General features: G+C 42.1%; 1 protein-coding gene across 4 annotated transcripts in view; it reads right to left on the bottom strand.

The window, feature by feature from the left end:
* The window catches only part of KDM4B (lysine demethylase 4B), an 82,547-nt gene that overhangs the window by 34,946 nt on the left and 27,490 nt on the right, over positions 1 to 20,111 (bottom strand). For 3 of the 4 annotated variants that reach the window (XM_035892271.1, XM_035892272.1, XM_035892273.1), the window contains exons 6-9: positions 19,811 to 19,914; positions 15,545 to 15,682; positions 1,106 to 1,302; positions 553 to 585 (exon numbers count right to left, since the gene is read on the bottom strand). In XM_035892271.1, coding sequence (XP_035748164.1) covers positions 553 to 585; positions 1,106 to 1,302; positions 15,545 to 15,682; positions 19,811 to 19,914 — 472 coding nt within the window. The remainder of the gene's footprint in view (positions 1 to 552; positions 586 to 1,105; positions 1,303 to 15,544; positions 15,683 to 19,810; positions 19,915 to 20,111) is intronic. The other variant, XM_035892274.1, reaches the window with a different exon arrangement.

The following is a 20,111-nucleotide window of genomic DNA, read 5'->3' as shown; positions in this document are numbered from 1 at the left end:
AATGTTGTAAAAAGAAAGGGTAAGGGAGCATAAGGGCGGGCACACGCTTTACATCTGAGTACACTGAAGCCCTATGATCATTCGATTTCCTCTAAGGTAGAGTCTCGTTCTTCAAGCAAGCTTGGTGAGGAAGGAAAGTTCTCCCCTTGGCAGCCCATGGCTGAAACACTCTAGTTCAAGTCCACTTTCTGGGACAGCAGCAGCTTTTTATTAACCATCTGCTTTGGTGACCAGTTAGCTTTATGCACAACCAGTTAATCGTTACACATCACTACTAATTCTGTAGTTTAACTGCATGCTCAAGAGTGGAAAACCAGAACAGGCATGAGACAGCTGAGCTTCTCTAATGATGCAACAAGAGATCTCAAAAAACTGCACAAAACCAAGATGAAGTCTGAGAAACCTCGATGCCCAAGGATTTTCTGTGCCCTTTCAAGGAAGCAGACATGAAAAAACTAACTGAAAAAGGAAAACACTTTCAGAGTTACTGTTTTAAGAAACTTGACAGGAAAAAGAATGAAGTCATTTAAGTTGATGAGGGAAGTCACATACCGGTGTTTGTTGTCCTCTTCCTCATCTCCTATCCTATAAAGCAAGATTCCAACAGGAAAAGGTTAGCATGCCAAATTTTCAATTCAAGCATGCTCCAACACACAAAACCCACAAACTTGTAGAAAATTAATACAAAGATCAAAGGAAGCACAGAAAGGCATGCATAAAATCCCTTTTGCAAGTGATGGGTTTTTTTCCCCTTCTGCTTTCTGATAAGTGAAATGTTTACTATAGATTTTTTGGTCTTCTAGGATAAGAGATGAGATGTGAGGGGGCACACGGCGTCCTACTTTCAGAAAACATGTGCTTCTACAACATTTAAAGGAAACAGGACAATGAAGGAGCACATTACCCAAGAAAAATTACAAGAGGAAGTGTTAAAAAAAAAAAAAGTAAGAAGAAAAAAGAAGAGTTCGAACTATCCCAAAATAAGAATTATAGTGTTTAAAAGCTTAGCAATTCAAATCAAACACAGTGTTCAGACACAACTTTTTTTTTTTTTTTTTTTTTTTTTTTTTTTTTTTTTTTTTTTTTTTTCTTTCTTTCTCTTTACCTGCGAAGCAATTTAGCCTTCAATTCTGCCTTCGTCTCATTCCAGGCGTCTAGTTCTGGGCTAGTCAGAGCTGTGGGTTTCATATGGTCCAGGACAGCAATGTCTTTTCCTTGTTTCCATAAATCGTAACGTTCTGGTTGCAGAACTCTCACAAAGACATCCATGGAAATCTTCACCATGTCTTTGCGGCAAGTACACTGCAAGAGAAATCCAGACACCAACACCACGTCAGATCAGAGGAACGTTTTCTCATCAGCTGAGTTTGTCTTTCTCCAGAGGCAAACTAACGCTCCACCCATTTTGTCTGTAAGGCCCATGGCGGGTTACTAGAGTGGTCAATGCTAGGAATCACACTGACGTACACGTGGATATTTCAGCTTAATGGAAAGCATTGACCCTACCTGCCCTCGGCAAAACCAGAGAGAGCACAAGCTGCCACACTCTCAGAGGGTACTTGAAGACTGTTCCCAAGAATATTTTTCTCCTTGTAAGCCCACCAACCAAGCTAAAACTTTCTGCTGACTGACACCCAACAAACAACTCATCTACTGCCTTACAGTCATTAGACAGCAATAACTTTGGACAATGTAGATGAGGTCTGAGTCTGACCTCAAAGCTACATTCCCCCCATAAGCCAGTCTCTTGTGGAGTTTCTCACGCTGAAAATAGATTATTAATATCACTTCATAACTGAAAAAAGCCTTAAGGGAACAAAAGACTAACCTAGTGAACAAGACAGTTAAACTTCATAATTATATATCATGACGTTGCACATAAATCCTTCACAAGACAGTAGAGAAATAAAGAAAGGCTACAACAGTAACTACATTCTGCATCTAAACCACGTATGCCTAAGCCAAAGAAATGTGCATTATTCATTTCAACTAGCATATGCTCATTAAAATTAACCTCTGGAATTACACCCCTGCCACTGTGCGTGCCTATAGAAAGAATACTTACAGGCGTTTGTACTTGGATATCCGTTTGCTCTGATGAAGCACAGAATTCACAGACTGAGTCTAGCAAGGGGATTCTCGCCCAGGACACAGATATCAGACTCAACGAGGATGTCATCTTTATCAACTTTTAACTCAAAAGAAGGTACAGGATTGGCAAGGACACAGCAATACACCAATGCCCATCTGCCTCATGGAGGCTGCAAATACAGCTTTGCTGTTGCACATGAACAGATGTTCTACGTTGAGCCCTCTTAGTTCTGCACTAAGGCGCAAAGCTTTGCTTGGTACACACTTGCGTACTAGATTGCTTTTCAACTTCAAGTTGAGGGTGAGGTAATTAGAGCCACTTTCCAGGACTACTTTTCTTAAAGCTGTTTCACCCTCCCTCCACAACTTTTCAAAACTATTCTATCCTTTCTCTTAGCAGAAATGCATGAAATTAAACTTGCTTCTCCCCCTTCTTCTTTCATTTTTCACTGCCATTATTAAAAGATTTACGGCCGTCGTTAAGAAGCCGCGGAGAGAGTGGGTCTTTCTGTACAGTGCTCAGCTATCCCACTTCCCTCCCAACTCCTGTTTTTCATTTTGCAAAGACCGCTGGCTACCTTCTGGTCTGCTCTGACTGGGAGAGCCGCAATAACCTGAGCATGCTGAGTGGGAAGGAGTATTTATGGACAGGCACTTTCAGGAAAACTCAATTCATTTAATGAAAAATAGTGTGGGACAGAAAGGCTGTAAATGCAATTTGGCCAAAGAACGGCAGGAACACAGATGGTGCCCATGCTTCAAATTCCTGGCCAGGCAGAGGCTTCTCCATCAATACTGGCTTAAGGGATTTGTATTGAGCAGATTTTCAATCACTTTTCCTAAAGAAATTTTAAAAGCACCTGTGCACTGCTACAAAGAGGAATACAGAAGAGCACCCGACAGCACACATCATCGATGAGCCATGGAGATTGACCTCCTCTGCCTTTACGAAGTATGAAAAATGGCTTAAAAGGGGAATAGTCCACTTTCTGATCCTAACCTGGAACCAACACGCTGCTGCCCACTGATGTCAATTCCTTCAAACCAAGCGGAGCAAATCCCAAGTCAGACGGGTCTAAAGGTCTCCAGTACGGTCTCCAACCACTATCAGCTTAAGAGTCTCACAAAAATGTAAAGTACACACAGAATAATGTAAAGCATACACAGATTATCGAGACTCCACATACTGAGCTCTCTGGATGCTATTCAGAGAAATGACACCGTGGGCTGCAATCTCCAGCGTACCACACCACCAGCAGCCTGCCTTAGCCAACTTCCTTTCTTTACACAAATCTAACATGATGTATGTTTATATTTCAATTTTAATTTAATTTTATTGCTTTCACACTAGCAAGCATGAATAATTTACAAAGCCTCTTTCCTTTGGGGCTTCTTCCCGACCATGCAGTTATATTTCCTCGGCTGCTGCAGTTGTGTCACATTCACGTTTTGTAACGGCCAGGGTATTTTTCCATACCTTTCCACCAGACCCAGCAGCAAGATCCTGCTTAATACAGCGAATGCTTCCAATTCAACTGCAAAAGGGAACATGTGTGTGTGTGTGTGAGAGGTGGGAGAGGGAGGAGAACGGGAGGGGATGGGAGGAGGAGACTGTGGGTAGACAAGGGCAAGGAATTTCCTTTGCAATTAATTACCTGCTCTATTCCATTAGAGCAGGACAAAAATAGCAAGCTTGTGTTTCCCTGTCAATGATAGCTATTGCCATGTATTGCCTCCCCTTCCTTATACACAGTCATACTTCTTTCAAAGTATTTAATTATGGTAATAAACACACATATTTCCTAAGAGATATTATGCCTACGCTCTCCTGCCTGTCTCTCCCTATTCCAGTTTCTTCAGAACATACCCATCCGTATTCCATCTTCCCCCCTCAAATTCTAACACTTTCATATTCCATTATTATTAAACTTTATAGAAACAAACAAACAAAATGTCTACACTTCAAACACCACCACTAAGGAGAGATACAAAACCTCGTTTCCTTTATGTGAGCCAAAACCGAAGCACAAAGCCCCGATTCAGGTATTCACAGAACTCCCACGCGCCAGCAGAACTACGGAAGATTTAAGAGCACTATGGTCACCCAAAGCACAGACCGCGACTAAATGGCAACATGAAGGATACGTCTGTCACGTCAAAATGACGGGTGAGAGATTTAAGGAACTCTGAGATCTAATCAAATATCTTCCCGTCACTCCTCTGTTGTTCCCTGTTTGGTAGCCAGACTGCCACACCAAACTGCTCAGGAGCAGCCAGGCTGTCAGCACGACAGATCAAACAACAAAATCCTCATAACTTGCATCTCCAAGGACCAACTGCAAGTCCTTAAAATGATGACGGAAAAAACCAAAACAAAAATCATAACAGTTTTAGGATTTGCTCTTTGCCTTCAGTTATAGGGGATCTAAGACCCAAAAGAGCAACAAGACAAGAGGAGCTTCCGTATTCACCAAATCGGCAGGAACTTACTTTGCTCCATCTTCTGAAGGCTCCTCCTAGGCTCATCTCGGCTCTTTCATAAGCTACAGGGTAAGAACACGCAAAGGCAACTTGCAATCTAAGCACGTGCAAAGATACTATAAAGAAATGCACAGAGTGAAGCACTTCTCAAACACAGAAAACCAACGTTCTTCCTCTACTTATTACTGTCTGCTACTCAAAAGCTGGAGACCATGGCAAGATATGTGACCACACCAGGAACCCTGCCTCATCAGTTATAGCTCAAAGACTGACAGTGGGAAATTTGTGACTACTGAATGTGTAACCATTACCTTATTTGCTAGATTTTTTTAAAATAAAAACACTATTAAGTCCATATAAAAGACCAGTCAAATAAAAAGGCTGTCTCCTTGCAGTAATAAAATGAAATGATATATGGAAAAACGCAGCCTCATTCAACCTCAACCTTCATTGTCATTTTTGTAAGGATACTTCCCTCACTTCCCAGCTATTAACACTGAACTGAACCCCATCTGGCCATAACATATAAAAAGTTAATGCAAAATAACTCTTCTCCTTATGCAGAAACAGTCACGAAACTGTTATCTTTAAATTGGCACCTCTGGTTCTCATGGAAACCCCCCTCACATTTAGATGAAATCAGGGCCCCCTGCACAGTTGTTTAAGACTCAGCTAACCTCCCGTCTTGCCTTAATGGAAATTTAAACATTAAGAAAACCCAATACGCTCAAAGGTAAAGTTCTTTCAGCTATTACACCACCATGAAATGCCAGACCGAAATCTTTGCTTAAAGCTTTTGTATCTGCTTTTTCATTAACAATGAAGCCTGAAAGCAACTTACTGGGAAAGAAAGATGGTGACGTTCAAAAGGCAGCTGAGAAATTCTTGCAGTATATTATAGGAATTGCTAATGCACACAACACTCCTCAACTTCTCTCCATAAATTTCCAGGACAAGGCATAAAGTTTCAGCTTTTGGGAGAAACACAAAGCCCTCCCAGTATAATACTCTTAAAACAGCAATCCCAGTTGTTACCAGATTAGAGAGGTGTTACTCGAGATCTAGTTAATACTCATCCAATATGAGAGAATAAACTAGTTAAGGCTCCAGTTCCATTTTCCTTCCACTCAGCCCAAAGCTACATCTGTGCTCAGACGCTGTACGGTGATGCTCTCACAGATACCCAAGGTTTCAACAAGCAACAAAGGCACATAAATTGCAAGTATACGTGCCCAAAAGATGAGTGTTGGGTAATCTGCAAGGAAATGAGGAGTTAAACTTTGAAAAGAAGGAGAAAAACCTAAAATGCACGGTTTGTGTGTTTAATGGTTGGTAGTTGAAAGCTTGTGGGAAAGAAGATGAGTCTTGACCCCCTGTTTCTAGTGTAATTACCAGCATTGCCGTAAGTCTCAACAACAAACCAGTTCATTAGGAAACCCACTGGAAATCCTCTGCAGAGTTTCATAAACAAAATAATTAGGCAAAAATTTCCAAGGACTCTCCCTGGTCCCTGGCTGCAGGGCATGCTTTCTCCTTGCGCGCTTCCTTAACTCGCTTCTGTAATGTTCCATGCGGATTTGAGCGGGTAGAAGAGCTGGGGAAGTGGCAGGTGGTGGTAGCTGGGGAGTCAGATTTACCCCGCTCCACTCCATTTGTAGTAAGAGGGATTCTGGTTCAAGATAGAATATAAAATGCGCTGTGACATGGTTCATTTTAGACAAATAAAATAATAACCCATCCCAACTGGCATCAGGCTTCTGCTGATATTTTACAGGGAGATTTCTTTTTGTTTGTTTGTTTTTGGCAAAGCTATTTTGCAACCTCTGCCAGAATTCTTTTTTATCCTTTACTATTCTGTAGACTACACCTGTAAGGATGCCGACTACTCCTGAATCTATCTCAAATATACGCAATCCCCATTCCGGCAAGATGACCACAACCACAGCTGAAGGTCAGTCGGGGGGTGGGGGGGAGGATGAACTCCATGGGGACCCAGTTACGTGCCTCGGAGAAGGCTGAGAGGACAGAGAAGCAAACTCAGCGCTCTCAGCAGCACTACAAGAAGGGGATTCAATGAAGTACCAGTTCCTTTCTGTTTTGACAGAGTGGGTGACCTCTAAAGGTCCCTTCCAACACAAAAAATTCTAGGATTCCAGTACAAGGAATAAACAAAACAAGACTTTTTACCCAGTGGTTATGATGCAGTCTATAGCAAACATCATTCTGAGGCTATCTCAAGGTATTTTTTCTGCTTCATAAGACTTGCAGTTGGTGAAAGCAGTCTACCACCGACCGCTGTCGTCGGCAGAAAACGTCATTTCGGCAGGTCAGCACCCTGTGTTCATGCATTAAGCAAGCAGCGAGCATGAACTGACGTGGCTTGGCGAAGATCTACAGCTCTGAAGTGACAGGCACACTAGACAATTCCTGCTAAGTGAGTAAAGTTACCCTTTTATCCTCCTCTTTGATCATCTGCTTTTTATTCATTTCTTTTAAACAGAAAGCCAAATGCTGTGCTGTATTACACGCCTGTAAACCAAGAGATGAAGTAGTAAAATCCACCATTTTGTATCCCGTGTACGACAACCAAGATCTACAAGGCAGTTTGCGGAAACATGAATAATTACGTTTGGTGGAATATGAAGTGTCGGTACCTAAGGTGACAACCCAAGATTTGCTTCTAGCACACTACGAAATCCTTTCCCCTGGTAATAACGAGTATTCTTCAGTAACATTTTTCTAAAGGATATGAAGCTGAAAATATATCTTTTGCAAGTCCAAATGCTACAACTTAGAATCAAGGGAGGGTTGGTGTATAAATAAAGGAGGCAAGATGCTGTATATCAATCCTAATGGAAACAGCAATCAAGATCCCTCTGAAAACTGCACACCAAATGAAGCGCTTCTGTTTCTTTCCTGTCCTAACCTAGACCCACCCCCACGTATTTTCAAAGCTGTTGGAGAGACGGGCGAGTACTGAGCAGGAGCAAAACCTGAATCCTGATGCCTGAGATGAGGAAGCGCCCGGCTATGAGCAACTGCTAACTGCCACGAGGGAACGAAGCTGGAAGAAAATTAGAAGCACGGCTATCAGGAAAGACAAATATGGAGGAAAATGGAGTTAAAAGAATGAAAAGAGGCTGTTCATAAGCAATCTACTCTCACTGTAATAAAACCTGGGCTTTGTTTCTAAAGTGTTGTTCATACACCAAGCGAAGCAGCAGAACGGTAAAAAACGTTGCCTTTCAGTACACTGATGGAATTTCTGCGGAGAACATGAAGAAGGAATGGTACCCTGATGAGAAAGTGTAATGTCAATTCACAGCTACTTTACACTTTTACACTGCCTTTCAGAGTTCTAACATCACCATTTCTGCAATTCTTGAGCAGAATGCACTATTTAGTTATTTATTCTTAGGTGGAATGTAAGACCACTCTTCTTTCTTCATATCTTTGCCCCCATGTGTCACCCCTGAAGCAATTCCAACGGAGCAACGCCAGCTGCACAGGAAAGCACAATGCTAAGGCAGCTTTTAAAAGGGATTTTTGATGGCCTTGCCGTACTCACAACCCCAAAGCCAGATGACCCTTAAGCCTCCGCTCTGACACATGAATGATTGCGGCTGGTAGACTTTATCAGGGACTCCTGTGTGACAGAGACGCTGAACGAATAAGCTGCAGGGAGCACATTCTTCACATCACTATTTACTGCAGCCACAAAGCACACCACAACCTCTGTGCTATAAATCACAGGGTTAGCGAGGCAGAGAGAGAATGGGAGACTGTGTCAACCCAGCAACATCAGGACTCCACGGGTTCAGGGCAGCTTTCCATCCCAGAGATCCAGCAGTTTCCATCACAGGCTCTTGGAAAGTCACCCTGAGCTGGCAAAGTCATTACTAAGCAGCATTCAAAAAGTCAAGAACAGCATGCTTTACACCTTGCAGTAATTAAGCTCAAGTAAATTAGGCTGAGTAGCATAAATAGGCCTAGCCTGTTCAAAAAATCTGTTTAAAAAACCCCAGATCCTCCCCCAGTTCAGTGCTTTAAGGGTTACACCAGACCCTGAGCAGAGAGGGAAGGGAGCTGCCTGAAGCCATCACCCCCCAGCTGCCTGCCCCAAGGTAGCAATGTCCTATTTGCTGTGCGAATCAAGTCCTCAACAGTTTGTATTTACATTCTGGATTTAAAATTAGCTTCTCAGATGCCCCTTCTCAAGGGCAGGGCATCCAGAAGGGGCAGGGCAAGTACCTACTTAGCACCCATCCATCTGCATGGATGCCAGTCACTGAGTCCAGCAGCAGCCGGGCATCCCGAGGACTGAAATCCTGGAAACCTCCAGGGCGTATTTTTTCTGCTGACAGAAGTGTTCTTCCTTCATTAACAAAAACGACGACAAGCAACCTCCCAGTCACTACTTCAGGAGGGGATCTTGGAAGAGAGCTGATAAAACGAAGCTCCAAGACACATTCAGAAAAAATAACTGTCTCCTTCCCACCTTAGCGTGAAGAACACGGTAAAAATCCCTCCTTATTGCACAGAATCAGCGCTTTGTGGAGAGTAAAGTATCAGGGATGTTTACAAGTAACACAAAAAAATAAGCACAAAAAAGGTGGAAGATTTTGTACAAGAGCAATTTTTGAATGTGTCTCACAAAAATAAACTATGGAAATTATTTTCCTTACTAGAATTTTTTTATGAGTGTTCTAAGCTTAAAAGGTCTAATTCGAGTCAATTAAGGCATACAAAGTACTGCAAAAGTACAATCCTGATTTCCCTTACTTCAGAGACCAATTCTGCAGTGTTTCCAAACAGTTTCTGCAAAAATTGATTTTATTTTCTTGTTAAATAGGGACATGTTTTAAGAGAAAAAATCTCCTAACATCCAAATAGTAAGAAGTAAGCTTCAATTTTACAACAAAAACTGTTTGCTAGACAACTTTAAATCACAAATACTCCAAACGTAAATTTGAGATCTGTTATTTCAATATTATACAAAAAAACTCCACCCATGGCAGGAGAGGGCTCAGAAGCAATAAGCTATGTAAAAGACCACAGCCGAGATCCAAAAGACACCTCTCTTCAAGATGCCTTTACATCTCAGTAAAATCCAAACAGAAGAGTCTTACTTGTCTTCCCCTTCTCCCCAAAGAAACGATTAAGCAGCAGAGCAGGACTGAACTGCACCGGAGCGGAGGGCTGTATGGGAATACCACGCGGGATGAGACGAAGGCTGCTTATTTCGGAAGATAAAACGTAGGATTTGGAAAGGAAGGGCAACTTGACCCCATTTTATATTGAGATAGATAATTCCAGCACTATCTCTGGAGTAAACAGGAGATAAAGTGAAGGTATGAAAATGTCAGCCGATAGTAACACAGACGTTATCATCCAGGAGCGTCTGCTATTAATATAAAGGAAAGTGCAAGAAATTGTTCCCCTCCCACCCGCTTATTTCCAGTCCAGCTTGCAAAGGAAATAGAAAAGCCGACCTGTGAGGTACACTTGCATTTCTGATAAAATTGTACACTCTGAAAGTGCCTTTTTGATTACCAGGAGACTCAGAGGCCACCTCAGCTTCAGGAAGGACACTTTACTAAAGCGCTTGGCTTTAAAAGGGTTGTTTAGGCAAATACACAGCTAACAAGACCCTCTGTCTGTCGATGGCTGCATCCAAGAGTTTTCAGAATCAAAACGAATCAAAACAGTAATGCAGAAAGGAACTGCAGGCTCGTGTAAGCAAAAGCAAAAGAAAAAAAACCAAACCTGATGGTAAGGAATGAAAATTATCATTCGCTGTCTTTCACGCACCAGGCCCTCTTCAACACCCAAACAGAAAAAAGCACATGACAAAGAGTTAATGGAAGACAAATGACCAAACAACTCCAACAACTCCAAAGGAAAATAGTTCTCCCTAATTGTCTAGGCTCTGCCTATGCAGGTAAACATTAACCACAGGATATACCAATAAAACCATCCCTACTCAACTGCATAATTTAATCATTAATGGGAAGGTCTGAAGGAGAGCATTCAAATTACAGCCGACTCCAGAAATGCTGTGCCAGCATCCCCAACACTACAAAACCCCCTTTTAACTCATTTCTTCCAGATCTCTCTTGGCCCACCGTGACAGATTGATACTCATGTTAGTCAAACAGGACCGCGCCTTACAAAACCGCGTTCCTTGCCAGAGTTCGGTCTCCCCGTGCAGCATCGCAAAGAATGCTGAAATGAATTCCCATCACTTATTTGGAAAGAGCTAGTGACAGCACATCAGCATTATCTATGGGAGCCCCAAGATTAACTGAAGGTCTCTCGCCCACCCCTAGACAAGTTACTGACAGAGGTGCTGTTCAACCACAGCTTTTCACATGGATTAGGTGGAATAGGCAAGCTGTGGTTGGCCTCAAAGTCACCTTGACTGGGAAGATGTCAGCGGCAACACAAGGTTCCTCGAGGACAGATGGAGACATTTACATTGACAATAAATGGGATAACAGCTAAAGAGCTGTTAATTCTTACACTTCTGGGCACAATGTCCAGCTGTAGGCAAGACATCTATTTCCCAGTGGTACACCACCATATAATTAAAGACATGAAGTAAAGGAGAATGTTATACCCTTCCTCTGAATTGAAGGAGATTGACATTTGCCAAGAACAGAGAGCGATCAGTCCTGAGGATTTACACACATCACGAGAGATGACACGAATTCTGCCTGTCACATACCGGCACTCAGCATTGAGGCTAGAAAAGCAATTATTAGAAGGATCAGCAAATCGGACTTAAGAGGCAAGCGCCTGCTATAACTAAAAAGCTGAAACAAGACCAGGGAAAATTTAAAGAGAGAAAGCAGAGAATTCTGCTGAACGTTTGTGGTAATCTACGTGCCAAAAGCCATCAGCTCTCAAATTGCCCACCCGAGCCTGGGACATGCTAAACAGAACCAGAGATACCCGACAGGGACGAAGACACAAATTTATCTCTGTGTATTGGCCCTATGTTTACAGTTAATAAAGATGGTTTGGTCAATATGTTTTTACAATAAGAGGCTACTGGTCAGCAGTGGTTACAACTTCCATGTAAACATATGAAACCCAGCATCATCCCCGAGTTACCGTTACACATACACCCTTCCAGTTCCTTCGCATCAACTTCTCCTAAGCAGTTCTGAAAGCGACTCCAAAACTTCTCACTAGGTTCCCAAAAAAGCTTTGAACTGAACAGGCTGGATAGTTTATTCACTTGGGTATTCACCAAACCGATTTCCACTTGAATTTTTAAGCATCTGCTCATTCTGGTTACAAGTTTACACAGATAGAAGCATACTTACCCTCTATTAGTTTCCTACACAACTCTGCAGCCATTGCTTTTTTTTTTTTTTTTTGCTAATGCTGATGCTTGTTCTACAATTAGAGCAGAACCAGTGTCTAAGAAGCTGATCTTTAAACTTCAGTCTGGTTATTATGTATTTTTTACAGCCTAGGCAGGTTCTGCTGTGGTTAGCAGAACATTTCATCCATCTGGCAGGCAATTAGCGTGGCTCTGTCTGTGTTTCTCCGAGGTGAGCCATTACCTTCTGATGGGAGCTCTTGCTTACGCTACGCCATTGACAGATATCGCTCTCAGTAGAGCAAAATCCAAATTTAATCCCCAGGATAATGTCCAGGAGAACATTACAACTGGCTAATTTTGAACCTTACCTTGTCACCAATCTCATGAGTACTGGTAGGACAAGATAGCTATTGCTATCCTGAAGAATTGCTAACCCGAGGAAAGGAGAGGAATCACCTCCCAGCCAACGGGTTTCAGTGCAGTAGGAGCCTGTGCCTGCAGAGTGCCGCCCAGTCAAGAGTTTCCAAGAACTTTATAAACGAGTATGTGACAAGAAGAAAAAAAAAAAAAACCTGCTCTGACACAGGCAAGGATAATCTAATTGTGCCTGAGAGCACAGAAATCAATATATCCCTTTTCTTTTTTTTTTTAAATTTAGTAAACCTGCAGGAGTTAAGCAAAAAAAAAATCACACACTCCGAGATGTCTCTCTCCACGAATTCTCTCTCCACAAATGTGCAGGCAGCTCGAGTGTACACAGTCAGCTGATATTTCATTAAGTCCCTGTTTAACTTAAAATGAGATTTAAACAAACCTTTTGCCCTTACAGTGTAACAGCATTCATACCTCATCTGGAACCCGATAGCAAGGTACCAAAGGGTTAATTAACATGTATGCAATGCATGGTTTAGGCAATATTAAATGGAAATCTCTGAACAGACAAGTGTCACTGAGTGCAATGGAAATAAATTGGGCGTCTCCTTCCACACTTCAACTTTCTCTCCCTAGATTTGCTCAGAGCTCTCTATGCTGCTTGTTCAGTAATTTCACGCTACGCTGCTTGACAATGTAAGCATGGAGGCTCAATCTAAAACTGCACTTCCCAAATGTCACTTGTTTGTGAACACATGGCTGAACCCAAAATTGCTTTTAATATTAGAGTGGTGCCTGCTGGCACTGCTGTAGTTAAGGGTCTGCCAGAATTTCCATGATAAACCCCATTTTCTAGGGTGTAGTACCATGACCATTTGCTACAGATAAACCTGGTATACAAGGTCACAGCAGACAAACATGATTTTTAAAATTTTCAAACCAAAGTTCGCTTGGCTATTTTTGAGCTTAAGGCACTGATTTGAGGTCTCTTAACAGTTTCAGGTTTTTCTTGCCATCCCTCCCCATCCAGAACAAATTCCAACGTATCACTCCCACTCAAGCCTCTGCCTGGCCCTGGAGCCTCGATTAGTGCCACGGGGTCTGGTCTACAGCCTTGGTGAGACATGAAGAGATCACAAATACCAACGTAGGGTTCACTGCTTGAACACCAGTGAGCAACAGAAAGGACAAGTACCCAACTTACCAGCATGAGGATTTTTCTGTTAGGAGACTCATTTCAGTGGCCATTACAAGCAATTTGGAGGCGTTACCCCACCGGCACAGTGAGTTTGTGTGTTTTGTATTTGACCATACTGCCACTAGCATGCCTAACAGAAGATGTGTTTGCATCACTGCAGTTTCAGAAATGAAGTAATAAAATCTGTTTGTTTCTTTTAGAAGAGTGCTCAGATCCCAAACTAGCTGCCTAATGGCAGATTCCTTGAAACTATGAGATGGATATTACTGAAAAGAATAAACAAGACAAGACACTTCACCCTTCAGGAACCTAAAGGGCTGAGCTTGCTTTCTGTGGGATGAACTCGGACATCGAGCATGGTGCCACTGGATAGCCAAAGCCCGCCGGCCTGTGGCTGCCAAGGGAGGATATAGAATACCAAGGAGAGGATAAAGCAGGAAAAAAGCTCCTGTAGGGTGACAACCATCTTCCTTTTCTAGTTGGGTTAATGATGTTTGCTTATTAAAAAGGAAAAATAGGAAGAAACAGCATGGGGAATTTTTTTATGATTCTACAAGATCCCTTGAAGCCCGCAGTGCCAGAAGCAGCGCTAGCCTCCAGAAGCAAAGAAGGGCAACTCGCATTAGTCACAAAGCAGCCACTCAGGCTGATTAACACACAACATTGATCGCTACCGAATCTAATTCTGTGCAGAAAGTTTCAGCTTAGCTCAAGAATGGCGGAAGATATTACAGCAAAAAGGTGGAGGGTTAAAAAGGGCACCGTCAAGGACCCCAGGATCCCAAAGCTGAGACTCTCAACTCCCTGAGAGGAGGCTGTAGGGAAGTGGGGGTCGCCCTCTTCTCCCTGGTAACAGATGATAGGATGAGGGGGAATGGTTTGAAGCTGTGCCAGGGCAGGTTTAGGCTAGACATTAGGAAAAACTTCTTCACCGAAAGGGTTGTCAGGCTCTGGAATGGGCTGCCCAGGGAGGTGGTCGAGTCCCCATCCCTGGGGGGATTTAAAAGAAGGAGAGATGAGGTGCTTAGGGCCAAGGTTTAGTGGTGGGATGGCAGGGTTAGGTTAAAGGTTGGACTTGATGATCTCAAAGGTCTTTTCCAACCAAAGTGATTCTATGATTCTATGATTGGCGCCATTCAGTAATCATCTACCTTTTACTACTCTCAGAATATAAACCTTTGTAAAGAAAAATGGACATCGTTACGTTGTTCCACAGGTTGAGACACAGATGTACTTGCAGTTCGTTTTGAACAGTTGGGTTTGCCCAGAACAAAGCATTAGGATGCATCACAAAAGCTACAGAGTCAAGCTGAGTTGATAAATAAGCAAAGGAGATATAAATGCTCTTCTAGAGTGAAAACTACATCTGCCTTTCTGGTTTCTTCTTTCCCCAAAGTCTAGCGTGGAACTGAGCCCTGATTTAAAAATTCACAGATCCTATTTAATCAGTTAAGCTGATCAAGTTACACTTCACAGTTAAAATCAGGAGAATGCAGTACGCGTGCTGCCATGCAAACCATCACTGACTTCAGAACTGTCAAAAATAACAAAACATACACGAAATTTGCCCCAATGACAAGTAGCCACACAGAGCCATTCCAGCATGACTGTCCTCTTCAGACTTAACTGAAAGCTTTTGTACAGTGGATACAGAAGTTCAGGTATTTTCAGAAGGTTATTACCACAGTAGTCTTAAAGCTTAAAAGTATTTCCAGCTTGTTCCTTCCCCTTCAATGTGTACCTAATGAATTGTATTCAGTTACATCAGTCACCGTACTCACTGTGAAATGCAGTTTAGATGCATCAGAAAGCTAATCCGAACCTACCAGTCTCAAAACAACCTCTTCACAAGGTGTACGCAACATCTCACATGTGAGAAAGTCATTACTGTGCCCTCAAAACAACACGAATTATCAACAGGCATAACCCAGCAACATGGCACGATGAAAAAGCACATTGTCAAAACAACGGCACTTTCCATTTTTTTAAGGGTAAGTCTCCCACTCTCACAACTTTGGATTTCATGAGCTAGTGGTTTTAAGTAACCCTTCATCCATGTAGCCACCTACTTGGGTTGCCATTTTCCCATAGTCAATCCATCGCAAAGTGGCAAAGTTGGTAGACTCAGCGCAGTTGAAGCCATGATTGAAGCCAGCATGGTAACCGTATGGAAACGTAATCATAAACTCCCCAGCTTCCTGGGTGATCTGAAAAACAAAAAGGAAGAGAAACCCCACAGATCAGTTGACACAGCAGCTTGAGAACAGAGACCTGTAAAAATATTCACTGGTTAAATATCTCTCTCTCCCTCAACTGGACGGTAGGCAGACCAATCATTGCCAACTCTTGGCTAAACCTAGAACAATTGCAGAAATACTGAAATATTTCTATTAAGGAAAAAAGACAGTAAAATGGATGGAAGCAGTCACAAGATCTGAACTATTTAGACTCACAGGCTCCAGTTACAAAAAAGGTCTCAGGCTGCAGCATTCCAAAAGATCAATAAATCTTCAGATTGTGGCCACTTTAGCTCCTGGTAAGCCCAATTCTACACTCCCACCACCGTGCTAGCGGAGCCAAGAAAACTGGATTTCCCTCCTATCGTCCACTCTACATTGCAGGGTCCTGCTGACGTACACCCTACCTTTCACTGTATTTATTTCCCCACTTACATTACTCCCATTTGTTCACCCATATAAGTCAAACAACCCAAAAATTACAGCCCACTATTTGTCTACTTAAGTAAAATTAAAACAACAATAAGCATTATGGACGTTATTAATACAAGGTTTAAAAACTCCACAGATTACAGTTGTAATCAGAGGCCAATCAATTTGTGATGCTTCTAGAAAATCCTCTTTTTAAATCTTATGCAGAGAAGACATTGGGGGAAAACAAGGCATTTAATTCTTAGAGCATGGCACAGATCATAAGAGCAAGTGGCAGATAAGCGCACTCGGAGCACTCCTTCCAGTCCAGCTCTCTTGCTTAGCAAGCATGCAACAGCACCTCCCTTCCATGGATTAGGAAAGAGGAAAAATTTGACCTTCCCTGTCTTTCCAACCCAGAAGTGCTGACAGACCTTTCATAGCAGTCACATGCCAAGCAACTCCATTTGGATTCCTTCCCACCAGCAGTAACTCACAACACAGCAGTTCAGAGCCTACAGAGATTTCAAAGAACTCACACTTAAGAACACAAGGTTGGGTCCAAATAGAAAATGCAAAGAGACAGAAGTTAAAACAGTTGCCCACTTGGCTGGACTAAGACCTGAACTTGCTGATGTGATTAACGTTAGCAGAATAATTAAAAAAAAAAATATAATAAAAGCTGATATGATAATACAAGAAGCTTCTGCGATATTTCTGGATGAGAGGTGCTGAAGTCCGGTCCATATCCAGCTTCAGGGAGCATCCTCCCATCCAGCCCCCTCCATTAATCAAAGCAGAGTGGTAGATTGCTAACTTCAGAAGACGGAAAGATTATGTTTCTGTCAGGAAATCTACATCCTGGTGTCTTCATTTCAAGCCCACAGTGTATGTCCCTCCATGTCACTGCTGTCAACATTATCCCTACAATAAATTAGAAAGCACTCAAGATGATGGATAGGCCATGCAGAAAAGTAATAACTATTGAAGGAAAGCCAGCACAAACTGCCACTCATGGAGAAAGCACTAAATTTACTGACTTCTGCAAGCTCTTGAAGAATAAATGGAGAAATCAATAGGAGATTACAGAAATACACATTTTTAATTATTAAAAAGCCCTAGTATTGATCTGTTTCTTTTTTTTTTCCAGAAGTAAATACCATTATAGAGATTTATAAATGCATGCCTATTCATTTCATTGAAATCTGCCAAGAATTCAGACGAAGGGATCCTATCTCTGTTTCCAAAGAAAAAATGGCACATGTTCCCTGTTTCTGAATAACAGTGATCCTCCTTCAAAAGCTACTATTTCAGCACAGGAGGGATTCACATCCAGGCTGCTCAGACTGAAGAGCTGCTCCTCCTTTTTACATTTAAAAACATCCTTCCAGTGAGTGCCAGAGAGAAGAGAGAAGCTATCATAAAAACCATACTCCCCCCCCCACTCTGTAAATCAGGATTAGGAATTATATTTAAGTAACACGTTAATAATCCCCCTTCCTTTAAATAGTTTGGGTTTGACAGTAACATGGTCGTCTATGCGTACACTGGTCTCTTCTTTTTTTGTAAAAAATGGGGAGAGAAAAAAATCAGATTCTTAGCATTCAGATAGTGCCTATTTTAAAAGTTTCTACACATACCCAGTATGAAGGAGACACCAGACATCAATCTGCAAAAAACCTTCATGTCACAAATCATAGTGGGAAGATTCACAGTGGGAAGCCTAGCTAAGCAGCTAAAGACTTTACCAAGCAACAAATTAGAAACTCCTTCATTTAAACCACTTTGTATCCGATCCCTACCACCCCAGCATGCAGCTTGAATGAAATGGCAGAAATTAATTCCCATTTCCTATTCTCCTCCATCCTGCAGGACGACTGCATGTCACCAGAGGATCGCATGGCAAACTTCACTTAGAATGGCTAGTGTGCACCAACAGGTACTTTTAAAATTATTATTTTCAGCTGCTTCTTTAGATAAGCATTGCACGCTTTTTAGGCTCTGTTCAGCCAATTATTGCACCACTTACGGCTTCTGGATGAAACAACTTCCTAAGGAAAACATCACAAGAAGTAGCAAGACATGGGGTTCAGCTAATACTGAAGCAGAAAGAAGTGTAAGAAATCCTTAAATTTCACAGTTTAGGCCAATAAATAAAGATAAGGTCAGACAGATTTTTCAGGGGCTTGCACTGGCTACAGATTTTGTAATCTTTTCTGAATATGGTTGGGATACAGAACCATCTTTTATCCTCTATCAAAAGTCATTTCTCAGAGGGGCATCTATGCATTAACCTGAGATGCCTCCCATAGTCCAATCCAGATAGCCACTTTCCTAAAATTCATCAAATGAAAATACTTACCAAAAAATCCAGATCCCACAATTAGGTATTTTCATTATTATTTTCAACCATGTGTAGCAGGTAGCTGTGTTTTCACACTTGGGAATTAGGTTTCACAGATAGAATTACAAGAAAAACGGTTTGTTGCTCCCTACGAACAATTTAATAGCACCCATCGTGTGCAAACTAGGCCAAGTCTAGCCACTGATGTTGAACCACAAGCGCCACACTGCTTCGCGCAAGTCTCCCCTGCACTGACAGCAAGCTCATCTGACAAGCCAGATGATTACACTTCAAATTTCATTCATCATAGCCTTCCACTAGGAGAAATGAAACAGTCTCTGGAGCAGTAAATTGAATGAATTCAAAGGTTTTATGCTGTAAAAGAGCCAAGATCTTTTACTTCCATCTCAAAGAATCACCAGGCTCATCAAAATAGGTGCTACACTTTGTCTCAGGTGGACTAACTCTAGCAAAACCATGCTTAAAAAAAAAAATAATATCAGAACTTGAGAGTTCTTACTTAGAAAAAGATGGCCATAATATCCACAGATGACGATGCAAAGGGGATGAGGAAGGATGCAATCTGTGTGCATCAGGCATTCTTTGACACTTCCCACTGGAGTTAAGAATCTGGTGCCTCTAAGTCAATTCCTTTCCCCACATCCAAAGGCTGACCTTGGCCATCCTGGCAGGACGGGCTGTGTGCGCCAGTAACACGCAGCAGCAGTAGCTGTTCCACTGATTCTGTGCAGTTACTAAATCCGTGGTAAGCATGCCTGGCTGAGCAGATTTACTTCTTGCCAGAAGACTTTAAGAATAAGCATATTAAAACGATCATACCAAATAAACATGACCTCTCATTTCAAGTAAGAGGACTTAAGAGATTCATGGATCCTTACTGGCTTAGCGTAGAAAGAACGCTTACACAACAGAGAACCAGCACGTCTAACTCCAGTTTTTGGTTCATACCAGCTCCAGGAGAAAAAAAGTCTGTGTTCAAGAATTACCAGTGAGTTGTGGTGCCTATTGATAAGCCCCAACATCTGCATTACAGTTTGCCCCTCTCTACCTGGAGAGGCTCCCTAATCGGCAGAGTTAGTTCTAGCGAAAGCTTTTATGAGGAGCAGCACTTCACAGAAAGCGCCTCAGCCAAACCACAAATCCTCACTTACAGCAGCCACCTGGTTTAAACCGATAGGATGCATTTAGCATAATAATGCATTTAGAAATTAAGCAAATTGCTCCCCAGTGGCTTGCAATGAATTGTTTCCGTAAAAGAGGGGTGCTGGGCTTTGTGCACCTCAACAACTCGCCAGGGTCTTCAATGAATCCTTTGTACATACCCGGTCAAAAGGAATACCATACTTCTTCAAGATTGAGGGGGAAATGAGGGTCATCTTATGACGGAGGAAAGCATCACATCCCTGAGAGCTTCCTGGAAAAAATCCTGCAGAGACATTAAAAAGAGCATCACTATAGGAATACATCCAATCATTATTTAAGCAGAGACAAGCTGACCAAATGAAAACCTGCCTCGATACTTCACATAGATCAAAACTGAAGATGTCAGTAATTAGCACATCCCTCGTTGTTTAAAATACCAGATAAATTTTGTGACAAAAACTTGCATGTTGAGCATCTAAG

This window comes from Egretta garzetta, unplaced genomic scaffold, assembly GCF_000687185.1.
Source record: "Egretta garzetta isolate BGI_Z169 unplaced genomic scaffold, ASM68718v1 scaffold4, whole genome shotgun sequence".
Classification (NCBI taxonomy): Eukaryota; Metazoa; Chordata; class Aves; order Pelecaniformes; family Ardeidae; genus Egretta; species Egretta garzetta.
Note: the sequence above shows the minus strand (reverse complement) of the source record. Positions and strands in the feature narration are given on the sequence as shown.